At 40.3% G+C, this 20,304-nt stretch overlaps 1 protein-coding gene across 6 annotated transcripts in view; it reads right to left on the bottom strand.

Annotated features, from left to right (window-relative positions):
• UNC5D (unc-5 netrin receptor D) overlaps nt 1-20,304 on the bottom strand; it is a gene marked incomplete at both ends in the record, with an annotated part of 506,783 nt that overhangs the window by 12,956 nt on the left and 473,523 nt on the right. For 5 of the 6 annotated variants that reach the window (XM_080928792.1, XM_080928793.1, XM_080928794.1 and 2 more), the window contains 2 exons: nt 7,265-7,429; nt 13,586-13,735. In XM_080928792.1, the coding sequence (XP_080784918.1) occupies nt 7,265-7,429; nt 13,586-13,735 (315 nt within the window). The remainder of the gene's footprint in view (nt 1-7,264; nt 7,430-13,585; nt 13,736-20,304) is intronic. The other variant, XM_080928797.1, reaches the window with a different exon arrangement.

The raw sequence follows: 20,304 nt of genomic DNA, 5'->3' as shown, positions 1-20,304 counted from the left end.
AATTTATCTTAACCTACAGGTTAATCCTGTGGTTACACACCTTCAGAAGGAGAAAAGGGTAACTGTTCTGAATGTATTCTTCCTCTCTCCCTCTGCCTCTCTCTCTCATTTTCTCTCTCTCCCTCCTCTACTCTCCTGTCCTGTCCTGTCTTCTCCACTCCTCTCTTCACTCTCCTTTCTCCTTCCCTCATTGCTTTTGACTGTATTGGGGATTGAATTCAGTGCCTTGTATAAGGCAGGCAGATACACTACCTTTGAGATGCAGAGCCCAGATTTGGAGGCATCTCCTACTACTCTGAAAGAGGAAGATAAAAAATGCCCATGCTGTGAATTGCTTCGAAAAAAGATAGACCTGTAGTTAGGAGCCGAGAACAACCCATGGCCTATGCGTATCATACAGAATGGGGACCTTTGCCCTACAGGACACGAAACTGAGTTGTACTAACAACTTGAACAACATTGGACCCTGAGCTACAATAAGAACATTTTACTAGCCAACACCTTGGTTCACTTGTTGAGATCTTGATCAAAGAATGCATCTATGCTTGGACTTTTTAGTCAAAAAAATAGAAATTTTCTTTATGTTTCTAAATTTGTGGATATCTGTTATGTGAATAAGGAAAAGGAATTAACAGAAGGTTGAGGGACTAGTTACAATGCTTCAAATCCCACTGAGCTAGCATTTGGATGATGAACTTGTGTGCCATACCCATCTTCAAGTCAGAACATGCTTTGTTACTTCCCCAAGTCCTGTTTGGATTTCTTGGTGACTCATGACTTCATTATGTCTGCATCCTGTGGACACTGCAGGAAGTGTCAGTCTTGTTTTCTTCAAAGTTGGTCAGCTAAGGAGACTGGCTGATATAAAAGTTTTCTTAATGATTGGTAGTGCTTTTTATGTTTCCCATTATCATTGGACATGAAAAAAAAGATGGTATGTGTCTTGAAAACCCAGGATGCTCCAAAGAAGCATATCTGACATGTTCCAAGAGAGAGGAGCTTCACAGTCAAATGCATGTGTGAGGTACCCCATCCAAAATTCCTGTTGACCACTTGAGTTCAGCTGACTGGTTTCTTTTCTGTTCTAGTCTACATCACAAAATCTTATAAAAATTCTTTCTGTGTTTGTGTTTCTAATAACAAAGGTAGTTTTAAAATCAGGGTGCTTTAGACTGCTTTGTAGTAAGGTTCTATGCTCGTGGCTTGTAACTCTGAACTCTATATAATCTTCTGTCTCCGCTTCCTAATCAGATTTCCTGGAAAGTTTGCAGACTCAACAGACAGTATGAAAGCTTGTATAAAGCCACCCAAGTAATTTGTGACACACCTGAAACTACAAGTTGGAAGTTGTTGGAAATCATTGGAAGTCGTATTAACTACACCAGCACCATTTTACTGCTTCAAATATGAACTCTGAAGAGCAGAGAGCTTATAAAAAAATTCTGTGTGGGTGACATCAATAGTATGTATTGGAAATTTATATGAAGGAATCTTCATAGAAGAAGTGTTTTAGTTGGTCTTGAAAGACTGGTAGGCATCGACTGAACAAACTTTGAAAGGATAGGATCTTATTTCGGGCATAGTGGAGAATTCTGTACTGACATATTGGATGGTTATAAAATAAACCAACCCAGCTTCTTACTGCATAAAATAGGTTACAAGTAGACATTATTTTTTTATCACGGTTTGTAAAATTTCTTTTATCCTCTAAAAATGCAAATCAAGTGGGAATAGCTTCCTTACAGATTTTCTTACTTGAAGAATAGAGTAGAAAGTAAGAAAAGGGAGGGGATCCTGGATGTTGGGGGGAGAAAAAAGATATATACACAAAATAAAGTGGGAGATCTTCTGTGTGGAATGGCATCAAATTTATTAACCTAGGGGAAGGTAGCTTAAAAGCAAAGAATGAAACAAATAAAAGAAAGCAAAGAAAGATCCAGTCTAAATAATTGCAAGATACAAAATTTGCTTTGTACTGTTCTACTTGGTTTTGTTTAGAATAATAGAGTCACAGGTTGGGACGACAGGGACTGTATTGGTTCCTTTGTTGGTAGAATACTTAGCTAGCATGTGTAAGTTTCTCAGGTTTAATTCTCAGCATGGAAAAGATAAAGAATTGTGTGTGCACACCTGTGCACGCACACACGTGTATATGTGTGTGTGTGTGTGTGTGTGTGTGTGTGTGTGTGTGTGTGTGTGTTTCTTTCAACCTTATTTATTGAGACAGGGTCTCTCACTGAACCTGGAGCATTACAGCTCCAGTAGGTGAACAGCAAGCCCCAAAAATCTTGTCTCTGCCTACCCAGTGAAGGGATAAAGATACACATGCTACTGCACTTGGCTTTGACCTACATGAGTGCTGGGAATCTGAGATTGGGTCCTCATGATTCACAGTTTGTGCTTTACTAACTGAGGAGTCATCTTTAAACCTCATAGAGTCCTCAAAACAAAAACCACCGGACCAGATCTCAGACTGTGTCAGGAGAGTTTAACCCCCAAGAATCTCTTGGCAGAAGAAAAGTCACCTTGAAGCATAAAATGAAGCAGAAGCAAAGTGCATTTCCTTTGAAGGTGAGTAAAATATATGAGGCTGAATCTAAAAATAAGCATTTTAAAAAATTTACTACACTTTAATAAGTGGATCCACTTCACTCTTGAAATTTCCAAACTTAAATATTTCTCCTCTACCAGAGTGACACTTTATGTAACATTTATGATGTATTTGAGAAGACATCTGAGCCAAGTAATAAGAAGGCTGTGGTTACATCACATTCTCTGATTGTTTAAATTAAATATGCAGAGGAACAGTAGATTTTCATGCTCTGTACATCTGAGATAAGCGGCTGCTACCTGGCAAGCATAGGGAGTTGTAAATCAATGGGAGATCCCAAGTACTCTGTTTTATAGCAGACAAATTATCCCCCAACTTCCACCACTTTTGGAGGAAAGATAAGAGACTTGCTTAAAGGGAAAATTGTAACACACAGGAATTCCATTTAAGTCACTTCTACCAAAAATTGTCTTCAATAATATTATACTAGAAAAAAATGATGGGATAAATTATGTAAGGGTTCTTTCCTGTTCCTTAGAGTGTTCCAGGTTATAGTTTCTAGATGGATGAGAGAGCTGATTTGACAGAGCATAAGTTGGCAGTAGTCATTATATAATTCAGCAGATTGCCTCAAGAAGGAGGGTTTCCTGTTCCTAAAGGCTGACACAATTCTAGCCACATAAATAAAAATTGTGTGTGTGTGTGTGTGTGTGTGTGTGTGTGTGTGTGTGTGTGTGTGTGTGTATGTGTGGTGTGTAGTTTGGCTAAAAACTTTTAACTTTAAGGGTCATTACAAAGTAGTATTTATTTGGATATTCATCTAGACCAAAGGCATGAAGGGAAATGGCTGGTGTGACCCTGAGCAATAGAATCAAATATGTTCTATTTAATGGATAATGAATATGACCCTTACATTAACTTAGATGTTTAAAACATAACCACAGACATAGATGCTCATATCCCTCATGACTGTCCTGTCAAATATAAGGAGCTGTGACCCTAAGAAAACTCACTCAAATAAGACAAAGAATGAAACCTTGAAGCTGAAATGCATAGGGATTTGGGGAACATGATTAAGGGGAAATAGAATCAATGACATCTATCAAACGCTACAAAAGCTCCACATTACTGTGACTGTATTTACTCAATAAGTCCTAAAGGTTAACATACTAAGCTTTCTCAGCTCTAAAGTCAATGTTGGTGGCCTGGTGACCAGTCAGTGTGACTCAGCTTCAAAACTGGTCTATGATTCCAAAGTCCTCCATGATTAGATTACGATCGTTCTCTTAAGTTCTAATCACTGCCCATATTTGGTCCTTTCCTCCATCCATTTCCTATGAATGTCAAGTCCACTTTAGGAAAAGATAGCAGTTGTTATTGGTCACCAGATGCATCCTTCTCCCAGATGCTAGAAGGAGTTTGAGAGATAGTTCAGGGACGACACTATTAGAAGATGAGATCCACATGTAGGATACACATTCATTGACATACCCCATCACATAAATATTTTTCTTCTGTGGTTTGGCATATGAAAACTCATATGTTTTTAGGTGTGCCCATGTGTTGATGCCATAGTATTTTTCCTCCTTAGGAATCATCTGCCTCATGTGGTTTTGTTTATTTGTTTTGCTTTCTTGTTTTCTTCTCACTGGACCTAGAGTTCATCTAGTAGAGTAGGATAGTTGGGTAGTAAGTTCAATAAATCTGCATGTATCTGCCTCACTAGAACATGGATTAGAGGCATACAGCTCTATGCTGTTTTGTATGTTGTGTGTTTTGAAAACTGATCTCAGGGCATCATGTCTATATAGTAAGCACATTAAGGACCAAGGTATCTCCATAGCCCTGCTTTCTTTTTTGACAAAAGAATTTCTCAACATTCCATTTATGTATATAAGAAAAGAATTACTGGTGTTGGGATAGTTGCCATGAGTGAGATTCCAAATTGAAGATTTGCATGATGGATCCCACTGAGGCTCATTTGGGGTCCTGAAATAATATAATAAATGTGGAGACTTTAAGCCTGAAATTGGGCCTCTCAATTTACACTGTGGTTCCCATCTTGTTGGGTCAATGTCCTTAGACAAGAAGGGTAACTTCGTTGAGATTTGATATCATGTACAATTGTGAATGAAATGATAATTCATACAGAGCACTGAGGATAATGTGAACAATATGAAACAGATGAAATATCCGTTGGGACTTTCAAAAGTCATCCGTTGTCTTCTAAAATAGAAAATGCTAATAAATTAGACTCGCAGAAGATGTCCTGGGACTGGGTCAAATTCCTACAGCAATGCCTTAGGCAGTTAATAAACCAATCCCTGACAGAATCAAAGGAGCCATAAAACACTGAAATGCACAAGTCTGTGAACTAATAGCCATCACTCAACAAAGTTTTCTTAGACTGATACTTGTTTTCCGGTATCCAGAGATATTTCAATGCTTTCTTTTTGGTAGCCCAGTGTCTCTATAAACTTTGAATCTTAGAAAAGAGATAGACAACGAATAGTAGGAAGGACTGGGTTCCATGGTTAATTTATCTTTGATGCACTTCACATATTTACTTAAGCAATGACAAAAAGTACACTATGGTGTGCCAACTCTTTACTGTCCTTCCATAAGTTGCCTGTAATAGCAGAAATCACCGCCCAGCATCCAGGTGTCCTTTGAAACCAGAGTCTTCAAACCTAAAATACTTTGTCTTATTAACAGGCAAGTCCGAATGTGATGCCTCCTCTGCCTGTTGATGGGTGCACGTGAAAATTAGCTGTGTGTTTTCTGTTTGTTGGTCTTGTGTTTGCTTTTTGCATTTTTTCTCTCTCTTTCTCTTTTGGTTTTCCTTTTGAAAACCCATGGCTAGGGAGGGCATAGGCCCCAGAGGGAACTTATTCCTGTTGTTTAGCGAAGTTGTCACGGTGACTAGCTGTCTTTTAAGTATTTCTGCTTCTAACTATAGACAATTGTCACTTAATGAAGAAAGCTTCTTTGTGGTGAACGGTGATAAATGTGGAGACATGTGCTCATTCCCAACTGGGACATCCCTCTAAGGTGCAGAGATATCACAGAGCAGCTGAAAGAACACCAGGGCGGGAAAACAGAAAGAAAGGGCTTTGAAATGATCATTGCAAGCATATCTCAAACCAGCTACAGCTACCTTCCCTGGCCTGCACTAGACGGGGTCTGTCAACTGTGAATCACAGGTCAGAAAGGGACTTACAGAGCCTTATCCTTTCCTGCTGAACTATTCATTACTGATAGATTCTGGAAAAGAGATATAACCGTTTTCAGTTGTATATCCAACTAAACGAACCCACTAGGCTCTAATAGACAGTTCCAAACCCGGGGCCACAAAGATGGCCCTGGTTAAAATCAGTGGGTCACAAGACAAAGTCATGGGTATGGGAAAGGGACTTGGTGGGAGAGAATGATAAGAGAAGGGAGGGAAAAAAGAGAGTGGAGGATGTGAGAGTAACCAGAATGCGTTGTTTCTGCAGTTCTCAACCTGTGGGTTGGACTCCCATGAGGTCCCATATCAGATACCCTGCATATTAGATATTACTACTCATAACAGTAGCAGAATTACAGTTATGAAGTAGCAACAAAAATGATTTTATAGTTGGGGAGTCACCACAACACAAGGAACTATATTAAAAATTGAGAACCACCTCATCCTATGTATACATGTATGCAACTGTCAGCATTTTAATTTATTAAAAAAAAATTAAAAACAAAAATAAAACACTTCATTTAACCTCAACATGAACTACTACTAAAAGGGGTTACACTCACAAGAAGAAAAAATATAATATTTATTTGTGCTTTTTCTTGAAATGTATTGAATTAAATATGCCAGGACTGTTTAAGAAAGAGATTCTAAAAATATCACACCCAGATTTCTGGGTGTACTTTCTCCATCAAAGCTGCTTTGGCACTAAATGCTAATTGTCAGTAATGGATGCAAACAGCTCATGTACACTTTAGTTAAGACCGCTATCAATTGTAGGACATGATCCTCGGGAAAGCTACTCCGTCCTCAGAAACACTATTTGGGGAATTAGCAACATGCATTTTGCATAAGCAATAAGTCACAAGGAAAATGCAAAGAACTGATAAAGCATTAAGTTACACTTTCAAATAAAGGAAGAGTTGAAATTGATCTGTATGCACATAGACATGTTACATTTGCAGATGAGGATATTATCTCATTAATATGTATATGCTGACAAATGCAGATGTTAAAGTCTGTGGGTCACAAAGCAAACAAACAAAAAATAATAATAAACAAAGACAGGGATGTGGAAAAGGGAGATACTCCAAAGGTGAAGTACACAAAGCTACTGTCATTTAAAACACAACCATGAACCAGTTGAACAATAACCCAGTATCCACCTGAGTCTTAAAAGACATGTGTTTTCAGGTATCCCAGGCCAACTGTAAAACTGCTTGCATTTTGTAGAAAAATCCAGGTATTGGCTCCTTCTCCAAAAGTTTCTCTAAAGAGCCTTGATTCCATTCTCAGACAGGTTCCCTGTTCGGTGGGAAGCTTGTCTCAGTTCTGAACCTGAGAAAGTTTGTTCTTCCGCATTGGTGATGAGAGTGAAGGGTCTATATTGCAAACTTCCTAAGAACTCAAGTGGCAAAGCTGTGACAAGCATTCGATCATTTTCCCATCATACTTAGGGAGTCCAAAGGCCTGCATCCTGGACTTACCTCTAGGATGGATGTCTGCACTTGGAGGATCTGTTCATGGCCTTTGAGCTGCCGAATGCAGATTTTGCAGGACAGCTGGGTGGTGGTGGGCGTGTAGCGCTCCAGGGAGAAGGCACAATGCAGGGGCTGCCGGTTGCTGCTCCACACTCGGGAGAAGGGGACTTCCTACAGAGGGTGGGTAGTAGGAATGAGGGGGAGAAGGTGTGAAAAGCAGAGCCCTGCTTTGAGAACCACAACAGGAGAGTCTTAATCACGATAACTATGATGATGATGGTAATGATAGTGATGCTAGGGATGATGGCGGTGGTGGTGATGATGATTGCATGAGTAACTTTGGTAGAACTAAAGACATAATGTTTCAACATATTAATTAATGTCAACTGGAATCGATAACATTTAAATTCCTAAGACATGCAGCAAGAGGTCAGATTTTACACACACACACACACACACACACACACACACACACACACACACACACAGACCCCACAGAAAAAACACCATTAAAATGAACCACCCCCCAGCCCTTGAAGGGTCGCTCTTGTAGCCCTTCTCTCTTTATAAGCCTGGAGTAGAATGCTACCTTCTCACCTAGCTAAGAGTTATACCAGAAAACTGACAACCAGAAACGGTTGTCCCCACCACAGACTCATATATACTCGCGAAGGGACAAATACTGCCAGTGTATCTGATACAACTGCACACAACCCCAAGAGGGACACAAATATGCTTGTCACCCAGAGTGACATAGCTGTTCAATCACCTATTCATGGCTATGAGAAAGGTAAGTAGGAATGGCTGAACTCTAAAACATAAAGAAGAAATATTAGCAATTTAGGTTTGGTCCCATCCTCAAGGAACTGATACAACTCCCTGGCAAACAAAAGCAGGTTTACTAAGTAAGAATGGGAACTACGCCTTTTCCTAATACAGGCTGGAACATACAGGCAAAGAAAAAAAATTTTTTTAGGGGGGAGTTTTTTCATACTTCTTAGCCTTTTAAAGAAAATGTGGTGAAAAAAAGTATCTGCTTCCTAGTCAAATGTAGCTGGGGACTTGGTACTGACCATAGATGCTCAGCTTCTAACAACCCTCAACATCACTTTATTTCCTGTATTCATCACTGCATTCATTTGCTCCTTTCTTGCTAAAAGAATGATTTTCTGCGGGCCTGAAGCTGAGAGGTAGCAAGAGCTGTATGAAGCCTGGAAGCTGGAGACCCTAAACCCAGGCTGCTGATAGGCTTACAGTGTGTTAAAAGGCCCAGGCTGCAACTGTAATGGCTCACTTGCAGGAACTGTTCACTCACAGGCTCTCATGGCTAACACTCATTTGTATAACTTGCTTTTCTAATTGTTCTCTAAAAGTTATATGTAAAGTGTAGATGCTGTTGAGAGGGACTGCCCTCCAGGCCAAGAAATTGTAATCTTGAGATGCTCAGCTCTGCAAAAAGTTCATTCCAGCTGGGCTTGTTGACTGTTTAGATCATGGTGGAAGAGGACTAGTCATGAGACCCTCACCTAAGAATCCAATTGCTCCCTCTCTTCCATCCACTGTATACGATTCTACCTTAACTGTGTGTGGCCTCAGTGGGGAGCAAGAGGATATAAACCAAAGGAGACTGGCTGTAGGTAGATAGGAGGTTGTGTTCCATCTATGCAGATATGAGGAAGCCATTATTACTGCTAGAATAGGGCTATGATCTGTTGGAGTGAGGAATACCTACTTCCTGTAAGAAGCATCTCACATATGCTCTGTTAGGAAAGCCAATAGGTTTCTCCTGGTTCTTACAACTCTTTCTGGAGAAACGATCAAGGTTAGATGTATTTTAGATTTTTGTGTTCTATATGCTTAAAGAGAAGATGCCAAACTCTGGAGAATATGAGAGAACAAAATCAAACATTTACAATGACCGGTCATCTTAGCAAACATGTAAGAAACATGTAGGATTTGAGGTCTCACATGTGGCCTGAGGTATGACAGTAGGTTATGGCATGTCACAGTTCCTCCTCCTAAGCCCTGTCATATTCTCCAATCCATGAGTTACTCCTACTTCATGATTCAGCCTCTTACACATCTCCCTCTGCCCATTGAACTCAATCCCATCTGTTTGCACATGACTAAATGTCATCTCCCTTTGCAGGACTCTAATAGCTATATCTTTGGCACTGGCTGTGTCATCGTTCCCAGACACTGTAGACCTGAGGCACTCTGCAAATGTTTCTCTATTTCTCAGGCATTTTTACCATCTCTTTTCCAGCGTCACTTAGCAAACTTTCCTAACCCCATTATACCTCACAGGAGCTGAATGAAGTACTGTCTCACACTCTTTCTGCTCTAGTCTTTACTAGACAAGCTTGGCAGGTGCTTCTGAAACTGTAGTCTAGTCATTTAAATGTTGTCCTTTATAAGAGATGCTGTTGTCATGGTTTCTCTTCACAGTAATAAAACCCCTAACTCAGATGCTATGAGAGACAATGATGTGACCACTATCTAGGGGCTGACCCTTATCCCATAATTCCTTTTGCTTGGTGGTTCATAGGTGACCCCAATGCCTCACATTATAAATTCAGCTTTCTGCTCGGCCTTCTCAGTTCTCAATCATTTCATGCCCTACCCCTACTCTTTACATTCTCTCACATAAAATAGCTTCTCTAAGCCAGTGTGTTTTGTAGAGATCCTTTGAATGACTCCTTTGGAGAAACAAGTACAACACAGCTGTAAGGTTACTGGCTGGGTTTTATATTTGCAGCACAATGTAAGCCTAAGCCTAAGGGTCCCATGGTTACACAGAGCCCTGTTCAAGATCCATCCCCTTAAAAAGATCTGCCTTTTGAGCTGTGGGCTGGGATCCTTGGTAGCACTTACCTTTCCTTCAACAATAGTACTGGCTGCTTATTTAAAAATGCCTCCTCTGATATGACTTGCTAAGATTCCCGTATTTTTTCCCCTCTGAACACTGGAATGTAGGAGATTAATACCATCTTCAGAGGTAGTCTTCCTTGTAGGAAGACATGAGAATTGGTATAAAAATGTCTTCTTTCCTGTCTCTCCACAACACTGCATGCGATCAAAACACATTTAAACCTGTCTTTTTCCTTGTTGACTTGAAAAGCAGCTGCAAATAGTGCTCATCAAAACATTTAAAAAGAATAGAGCCCAAAGGAGCATGATTAGTATGTTTTCAGGGCAATTGTTACTGCTTTCATTTATGCAGAGAGAGAGAGAGAGAGAGAGAGAGAGAGAGAGAGAGAGGAGGGGGAGGAGAGACTCTCCCCCCCCCCCAACAAAACAAATCACCAACAAAGCTCACTAGGTCGAGAGGAACTGCACAGAAACTATGCAGAGGACAAAGTGGAGTGAAGTTACGTGTCGCTAAAGGATTCCGGAAATGGTTTCATTCGGGTTCCCATTATAATTAGGTTCACAGCATATGGAGAGGATGTAAATCATATCCTTGCAGGAGACAGACATGGACTTCTGGAAGATTCATAGCATGCTGCAAAGACAAGCTGCCTTTATCGCAGGGACATGACAACCTGACTTAGTGTTTTATTGGCTCTAAATAAATAAATAAATAAACAAATAAACAAATGCTGCCATATAGCTTATTGTAGCTTTCCCATGCAGAGTCAACAAAGAAAAAGGGAAACTATAATGAAGAAGCTTGAAGTCTCAGGGACCTGTTGAGTGCCAGAGCTATCTAGTCATGTGCTGGGAAGGGGAAGGAGAGAGATGTGGGATGGGGGTACTGGATTTACATTATGGTAGTCTCAAATATTGGGAAGAAAACACGGAATTATTTGCTAATACTAGTGTTGCAAACTGAGGCTTTTTTGTGGAGCAAGGTCAGTGGTGCTACAGATGGCCCTTCTCTCCTGTCATACAGAAGCAGTATGACATTCTCTGTGATATAGTCCTCTTGGTTGGAAATCAAGCTGTTCCTCCTAAAGACAGGCTCAGGACACAGACCCAACTGAGCATGTTTCAAAACAGCCTGTAATACAGACTTTGCTATCTGACAGGCAGATATCTCTTAGGCTCATAATTCCCTGGAAATTCTATTCCTCAGAACAAAACCGAATGCTATTTTGGGATGAGTGTCAATTGTAATGTACAAAATTCCAGACTGTCCATTTGCACTTAGGAAAATAATCAAAGAGATACTGATAAGTGCCTCTGGCGTCCCTTGCTTTGGGCTCAAAGATGACAAGGAGAGTGAGTGGTTGAAGAGGAGACCACACAGCAGCAATAGCAAAATTTTCTCTTTCTACATCTCTCTGAGACAAGAAGAGACAGACAAAGTCCTGTTATGTTCTAATCACTGAGCCCTAATGAATAGCCTTTTTCTGTTATCCACACATACAATGATCTATGGGAGGTTCAAATGGCCTGACCACAAATCTGCCCCAAAGTGCTTTGATCTAACACCCGGAAAAGCCCAATATTCACTCATGCGGTCTGAGGAACTTAGCCGTGACATGGGCAAAGATTAGAGGGTAAGGATGGCAGAGGGAAAGGAAGAAGAGAGTGGGAGGTAATTTGGAGCTAGAAAAACATGGCGGGAATGAAAACTTGGTGACAAGGTTCCTGGCACTGTTTCTCGGCCTCCCAAGACCCTCTCAGAAGACTAAGTTCAGTTATAGAAGGCAATTGTTTGTGAATTTTCAGTCTCCATGAACTCTATCCCATGGTAGTAGCAAAGTGTGTTGGTTGCAACCCAAGACTCATTGGCTCGAGCGAGTGCTGCTGTATCCATGGAGGTCTGCACATTCCTCTCCCCTTCTCTGCTTATCCCTGATACTGGAATTATTGTTTAGTACCCTACAAGCAATCAGATGAGTCTTTCATTCAATTTTTAAAAAATCTTTAAGCATTAAATTTAACAGTAACTTTGGACTGAGTGATTTGCATTAAACAGTACAAACAGGGCCTCATAATCTAAAAAGATTAATATCCAGGAATCCACATGGTTAGCAGGACTTGTTTTCATAATACCCCGAAGTTTGATATAGAGCAGAAACTTCAAATACTGCCTCCTGGAAAGCAAAGGAGCTTAGGTCTTTAGCATCACCAGCACTATAGTGATTCAGGAATTTTCTATGTAAAAATCTGTTGAGTGTGCCAAACAAAAGGGAGTAGGGGGCTGGAGCCACAAGAGATGTTGCTCTCTCTCTGAATGTTTGAATGCCTAGAAACTGTATAGGTGGAATTGGCTCTCAAAACGTAAGAATCATGAGATTCAAAAGGGAAGGTAAGGTCTTATCTGATTTGGGCACTCTGCATTTTATACATGGGAAGCATTGGTGGCCCATTCTCTATCATGGAATGTCTGTGCTGTCTCTTTGCAATCTGCCTGGTTCCTATTCTGAATAATCATATATCAGTGTAAATAAAGAGTGTGTGACTGTGTGCATGCATGTGTGTGTGTGTGTGTGTGTGTGTGTGTGTGTGTGTGTGAAGACTGTGTGCATGCGTATGCATGTGCATGTGTGCACATGTATACTTGCATGGGTGTATGGTTTGTACTGTTAGAATGAAAAGGTTAAAAAGCCTCACGCATCTCTACTGCTTATTCTGCCTGGCATGAAAATGCTATGTAATTGCAGATCAATGAGTACTAACAGAAACTATTTCAGAGTTTTTTTTTTTTTTTTTTTAAAGTCCTTTTACTTGAAGCAAAGGTGACCTGCTTATCACAATGAAAGGAATCCTCAGACTTCAATGTCAGAACCACAAACTTCTCAGATATCCTTTTTGGTACACATAACTAAATAACCTGAAATGCTTAAAAAATCATTATTAAGAGATACATGATACTAATATACAATCTCTTTTTCCTCTTGCCTTTGCTTTCTGACTAGGGTATCCTCTCTCTTTCATCTTGCTCATTGTGTTTGGCAGCAAGCGCTTCACATATGAAGGGTAACAGCTCCACTCTCAGAAACAACCATCACTCAAAATCATCACCCTGAGACGTTCTGCTTTTTCTCCACTGACTGTGATTAAAACAATGTCTCACGATGATTGATTTTAATAAAAACAACACAAAATCCTTACTCTTAAGTGGTTGGATTTCCATCTTGAACCTATACTGAACAATTCACATAGAAGACTAAAGTGTCATGTAACCCGTGATGTGAGAACTCCCCCTCCCCCACTCGCTAGACAGCTGTGAATTTATGACAATATGTTCCACTCCCTGTGTGTACCCAAACCATTCTATCACTGACAGCTTAGAGCTGCAATACATAGAGGAGGCCCCTCCCAGGTTTGCTGGTCACAGCAAAGCTACTTCTGTGAGTAGGTGCTGGTTGATACCTGGCAGGCAGTGAATGGTTTGATCCTCCAGAGGAACGGAGGGATGTCGAGGACAGAGATCTGAAGACTGAACGTATTCCCTTTGAAATGCAGCAGCTTTGGTTCTTCCAGGAGCTGGCCGCCTTGGTGCCGTTCATCGGAAACCACTTCCTGTAGGAGCAGGAAAGAAGAGGAAGAGACATATTGAAGCACACAGATTTTTGTGCCCTCTCTTCTGTGGCATGGTTGAACAATGCCATGTATACCTGTGACACGGATGCACACTTCCACAGACAGAAAGAGCTTCACACTCGGGGTCGAGAGCTGCTGAGAAATAGGGATTTGACCCTCAAGAGACAACTGTTCTTTTTTTATTCATTTATTTTGTATGGTGTGGATATGCATGTGTAGAGGTGAGCAGATAATTTGCAGGAATCTCTATCCTTCTATGATGTGAGTTGCTGAGTCTGAACCGAGCTCATTAGGCTTGGTGGCAAGTGTCTTTCCCTACTGAACCTTTTTGCTGACGCTTGCAGAGATACTTTTATTAGCATACATTCCTTATACAAAGTGATGGCATCATCATGATGTTTCATACATGTACACCATGTACTTTAGGTACAACAACTCTATTACTTTTCGTTGCCTCTCTTCCCACACAGGCCCTTTCTGCTTCTGTGTCTTTTTTTTTATTATTCTAGAAACTATAGAAGAACTCCTGATTTTTCTGGGTCTACATCATTCACAAGACCATTCACGAGCATGATCATCCTCAGTTGTATCTACTTTCTTGTAAATGCCATTTCATTCATTATCATGGCTAAACAATATGCTTGTAAATATGTAACTGGGCCACATTTACCTTATCTCTTCAGCAGCTGATTAACCCCCAGGCTGATTCTCTAAGTTGCTACTGTGAACAGTGCTGTACTGACATTGTTTACAATACCATGAAATACAATACTTTGTGGTATACTGGTTGAGATTTCTCCATGAGTGCTACTCCTGGATCAAACAGTATACTTTTAAATTTTCTGAGGAAACTCTATACTGATTTCTATAATGGCTACCCTAACTTACATTCCCTCTAGCACTTTATGCCAGGGCTCCTTCTGCCTCTGTTCATATGATTTGTTGTATATTTTCTTGATGGTATTCCTTCTGGCTGCTTTTGAACTAATTGAGACTTTCCTTATACTAAAACTACTCCTTGCCTGCAAGAAGATGCTAGTACCATTGAGTTTCTAGGGGTATATGGGTTTCATTTGGATGTGACATTACCCAGGGATTGGCTGCATACAGAGTGTTACACCACCCTTCACAATACAGGCAGACATACTGGCAAACAAGGCATTGTCTACTGCAATTCTTCACTGAAACAGGCATTATCTAACATTCCATTTGGGCTCAAAATACATGTTCTTAAGTGCATGTTTATTTGTGGTAGCATTCATAAAAGTTTTTAAGCCAAAGGCCAAGAGAAACAAGTTCTTTATCAAGTTAGCTTCACTCCAGAAACAAGAAATCGAATTTCCAAGGTAAACACTCCTGCATGTTTCACTGAGAAATCACTATAATTACATTCATGACAAACAAAGCCCACACAGGTTCTACTGAACAAACACTTAATTGCTTCTGAACTTGTTGTGACCAGAATTACATTGATAGGGCAGGCGGAACAGTTAGATAAATATGTATTCTGCAAAATATTAAATTACTGCAGAGGTAAGGCTTTCAGTGGCTGGAGATGAAAGCCCGCCCCAAGTCCATTTGTAGAATTACCCATGACTTATAGCTCCTTCAGAGCTGGGAGACTATATGCCTTTCTGCATTATAGGCTTCAAGATGCTACAATCAGTCAGAAAAGGGACAACAAGAAGACGAGTAAGCACATGTCATCAGAGGCTAAAAGCAGCTCCATGATGTGTCTACCTCCTGCCTTGAGATATACGGACATGTCTTTTTAAGGTTCTGGAAATTTGAGATGCCAGGACTTCACATACTTGCAAACATTCTATCAACATGTGTCCTTTACAGTGTTTTGTTTTGAGACAGGTTGTTACTAAGTCGTGCAGGTTGGCCTGAGTTCATGAATCTCAAGTGTTAGTTGCCCATGTGGGAGTAGCACACTTGGCCATACAATTAGTGGCAATTATGAAGTGTTTCTAGTTTTTATTCTTGAGTAGTTTGCTAGATAGCATCCTTTTTAACTTGACAAAACTTAGGTCATCTGGGGAGGGAAATCCTCGACTGAGAAGATCACTCCATCGCATTGACTTGTAGGAAAGATTGTAGAGCATCTTAATTATTAATGGATGGAAAGTGTCTAGTACCCCGTGGATAATGCTATGCCTGCGAATGTGGTCCTGGGGTAAAGAAAAAGAAAACTGAACGACCCGTGGAGAGCCAGTCAGTAAGCAGTGTTCCTTTAGGCACTCAGCTTCTGTTTCTGACTCCATGCTCCCGTTTGAGCTTGATGACAATCCTTCTTGATGGACTGTGGCCAAGACAAGAAACCCGAATAAACCCGTTCCTCTCTGAATAGCTTTTGGTAGTTATGATAGCAATAGAGAGAAATCTAACACAAGCAGGGAAGGCTGCTCTTTTAGTGTGTCTGGGTGAAATGACTGATCTGCAGCTCTGTCTTCTTGCTTGTGGGAAGAGCATTTCTTGGGGCTTGTATACCAGCAACAGTGACCATGAGACATGGTGGCTTCAAAAGCTTTGGAGATGTGGTAGTTGATGAGTGTGGCATCACATGTTTTTAGTTAATTTCCATATGTACGTGTGACCAACAATTACGTCACCAGGCAGATACCTCTGGCCATTACGTACTGCAACGCTGGTCACAAATATGTGGCCTGTGTCTTTCATGCACAGTGGTAGGAAATGATCAGGGTAGGGATGAGAATTAATCCTAGTCAATTCTAAATGCTTGGTGAGGTAAGATGTGGCATTTTAATAGACTGAGTTAGTAGTTACTTCATGTGAGATTTAATGAGTGTCCACTGGAGCTATGCTCAGGCTGGTGCTGATTATTGAGCTATGCACCCACACACCACCAAGCAGTTGACAAATTATTACTATGCTATATTTACATATGAGAATATATGTATGCAGGAATGGCAAGTTACATGAATATACACCAAATTCTATATTTACAGGTGATCCAACTAAGGTCCCTAGAGTTCTCGCAAGAAAGTTATTTGCCTAAAGGTATATGACCAGGAACAGAGAAAGGCTAGAGTTGTACATCTTCTTCATGATCCAGTATACCCTTGCATAGACATTTTTGTTTTTTGCTTTTTGTTATACCAGGCTTACTATTTTCTTAAAGTCATGGGAAATTCATACTGCTATAAACTTCTCTATAATCAATATATTTTACTGGACATAGCTATTAGATAATATTAGTGAATATCTGTCATATGTAATTTAATATATTTTATTTATTTCATATATAATTTAACTTAATGTAGAGAGTGGGGTAGAAATGATGAGGCACAGGTTTAGTGGGTAAAAGCACTTGCTTTTGGAAGCTTGAGGGCCTGAGTGTGAATTCCCAAAGCCACCCAGAAAGCCATGACACTTTGTGTCTCAGTCTTGGGGCCTAAGAAGAGGCCAAGAGTTCCATATTGAGAAAGCTTAGCCAAGGGCTTCTGGTTTGGTGAGAGATCCTAACTCAGGGCAGTAGAGGAAGGCACTGAGGAAGACACTTTATATTCTGTTTTGAAGTTAACAAGTACGTGGGCAAGTGCATGCTTTTCCATATTCATGCACACTATACAGACACACACAATCACACACAGACACACACAGCACACAACATAAAAATCACACATATATAACACATAAACCATACCTTCCCACACACATAACACATACGCAAACACCTCATAAATAATACATACAACACCCACATACACAACACTCATATATACAACATACAGAAATATACAACGGACACAGTACAGATTTAACACATGTGCAAACAAAGCAGAGGGGAGAATTTGTAAAATAATTGTGTAGTTACTTAAAATTATCATGTAGTAAGAGGCACCTTCTTAAATGCCTTGCTTTAGGCTCTTTAATTTAAATATAAGTGTAATTATGCTTTGTCTTTTAGCATACTGCTTTGCCAAAACCAGCTATGTGCAATTAACATTATTGCCTAGTCCTCGGCAAAATATTAAGCAATTAGATCAATTCTGAAGCAAAGTAATTATTAAATGAAAAGGCCTAATCATGAACTAATCACTATATTTACATATTCATAAATTTGTAGATGACTTTAGAATAAAAAGAAAAAAAAACCCTCCCATGCACAAGGAACTTTAAACTTGGATCTATTGACCTTGTCAGAGAATTATAATGCTGTGTGGAGCACATTGAATTTTTCTCAAGACCTTGATGGCGGAGGGCGAGGATTCTTGTTTGTTGTGCTATTATTATTGGTTATTGTTGTTAAGTTTTAGGTATAGTTTTGATATTTTGCTGACCTGGCTTTGAACTAAGGACTCTCCTGCCTCAGCCTGTAGGGTACTGGCCTTACAAGAACTCAAGGACTTGTGACTTGGCGATGCACACAGCTCTACTGAACTAATGTTGAATCATCTTCAGGGACAATAGTGCCTGAGAATCAGGCACTGTTTTGCCTCCTGCGAAATTTCTCCTACCGTTTAACTGGTTCTGTGACTGAAACAAGAAGTCCTGGTTCTGTCTGTATAACATGTGCCTGAGAAGCTCTGAATGATGGTGTTGCTGGGCCCCTGACTTTCTTCATTTCGCACTTGAGCCTGCGTGCCGTCCAGCTTCTGAAGCGGCAGCCGGGAGAACCCTGCACACTGTGGCTCACTGAGCTCTTTATGTTGATTTAATGAGACAGCCAGCAATATTCAGGTATGCTTCAGGGATACTAACAGAGGCAGGCTGAATTTACATATTTATGAGACAAAACTGTTTGAACTTACACACACATACACACATAGACACATTGTGTTGCCGTTTTCCTTTAAATGCTTTACATGAACACTTTTTCCCATGGTTGCATTATTGATAAACACAAGAACTACATCTGGAGGAAATCCTTTGAAATTAGGTTCTAAATCCACATTAATGCCAAGTAAGTAATGAGCACCGAGGGGTAGTGAATAGATGTGCCGAGCACCATGAAGAGGAAAAAATGAGTTGTTGTTTTTTTTCTTTACATTCTGAGCTGAAGATGCAATGAGATCTTGATTCCTTGCTTTCCTCATGTCAAAGTTTATGCATGTGTGTGTGTGTGTGTGCGCGCACACGAGCATCCTCGGACACATGTGTGCACATGCACACACTCAGGTATGCATGATTGTGCATGTCACCTGTCATAAAGTATAGTAACAAGCCGGGATCTTAAATGTAACTCCTTTGAAAATATATCTTGAATCCTCAGCCGGTGATGCATCCAAAAACGCTGTGTGTCAGCACAGAGGCACAGCATGGCTGATTCTGCCATTGCAGAGGGATGCAGGAAGGGGACCTCTTTGGCCTTCCTCTGCTCATTCTTCTCTCACCCTTAGGCAGCTGACACCCTTACTTGTTAGCAGCACAGCTGAGATGATCTAATTTGTTATGAAGTCAGTTTTAGATGTATTTATTCGGATGGATCTTAAAACACAGAAGCCTACATCAAAACCCGCCTTAGGAGTTTCCTTTGCTCTGTCGTTGAAGACATTTTGTTTCCCGCAGTGTAGCACAGACGGATTAGAATTAAGCAGGGTATCCCTTCAGGCAGGATGGAAAAGTGAGGCTGTGTCTGTTTATTCAATTCATTAAATGGAATTTTATTTGATGGAAACACCGGATTGCCAGACCATAATCAGGTGTGAGCAGACAAATAGATTTGGTCTGGAAGCTCATCTTCTCGCCAAGCCTTTTTGGAATTTAAGTGTTCTATGGGAAAGAACTTCCCAGAGACATAGGAATGAGACAAAAAAACATCACCATGCTTTCACAGTGGCCCCCCTCCTTGATGAAGAGCCAAGCTTTAGCTGAGCGCATATTTGCTATTTAAGATGAAATAAATACAACAGTTGTCATCACTACGATGAACATTTCCTTCTAGTGATGGTGAAAACAACCAAGATGGGCAACATCTGCCTAAACGCTCTGTGAAAATTCTATACTAACTCTGATAAACATAAGCTCAGTTAACATAAGCTCTATTAAAAATATACATGAAAGATAGCCCTTCAACGGCTATTGCCGAGAAACTCAGATATTCACATGACCAACAGTGAAACTATCCCTACTCCTTACCCTATATAAAATCATCCCTAGGACAGGCAAGTTAGCTTAGTGGGTAAAGCTGTTCACCATTAAACCTGACGTCAGGAATTTGACCTCTAGGCCTCACATGGTAGAAGAAGAGAGTCAACTCCTGTTAAGAGTCCTCTGATGTCCACACATACACAGTAGCACACATATGAAAAAGACTATGCTGGCCGCGGAATCGAGAGTGAAATGAAACATCAAGTCCAAATGTATTAAAGATTTTCAGGCAAGGCTTGAAATTTAGAAATTATGAGAATCAGAGGAAACACTTCAAGACATGGGTATGATTAAAGATTTCCTGAATAGGACAGCAGTCACTTAAAAACAATGTTTACAGTTACAGCAGAGATAAAGTTAGAAGCCTTCTGCATAGTGAAGGGAAGAGAAAGTCTATGGGTGGAGACAATCTTTGCCAGCTATATACCTGA

This window comes from Micromys minutus, assembly GCF_963924665.1.
Source record: "Micromys minutus genome assembly, chromosome: 14".
In the NCBI taxonomy this organism is placed as follows: domain Eukaryota; kingdom Metazoa; phylum Chordata; class Mammalia; order Rodentia; family Muridae; genus Micromys; species Micromys minutus.
This window is presented reverse-complemented; position numbering and strand designations above follow the sequence as displayed.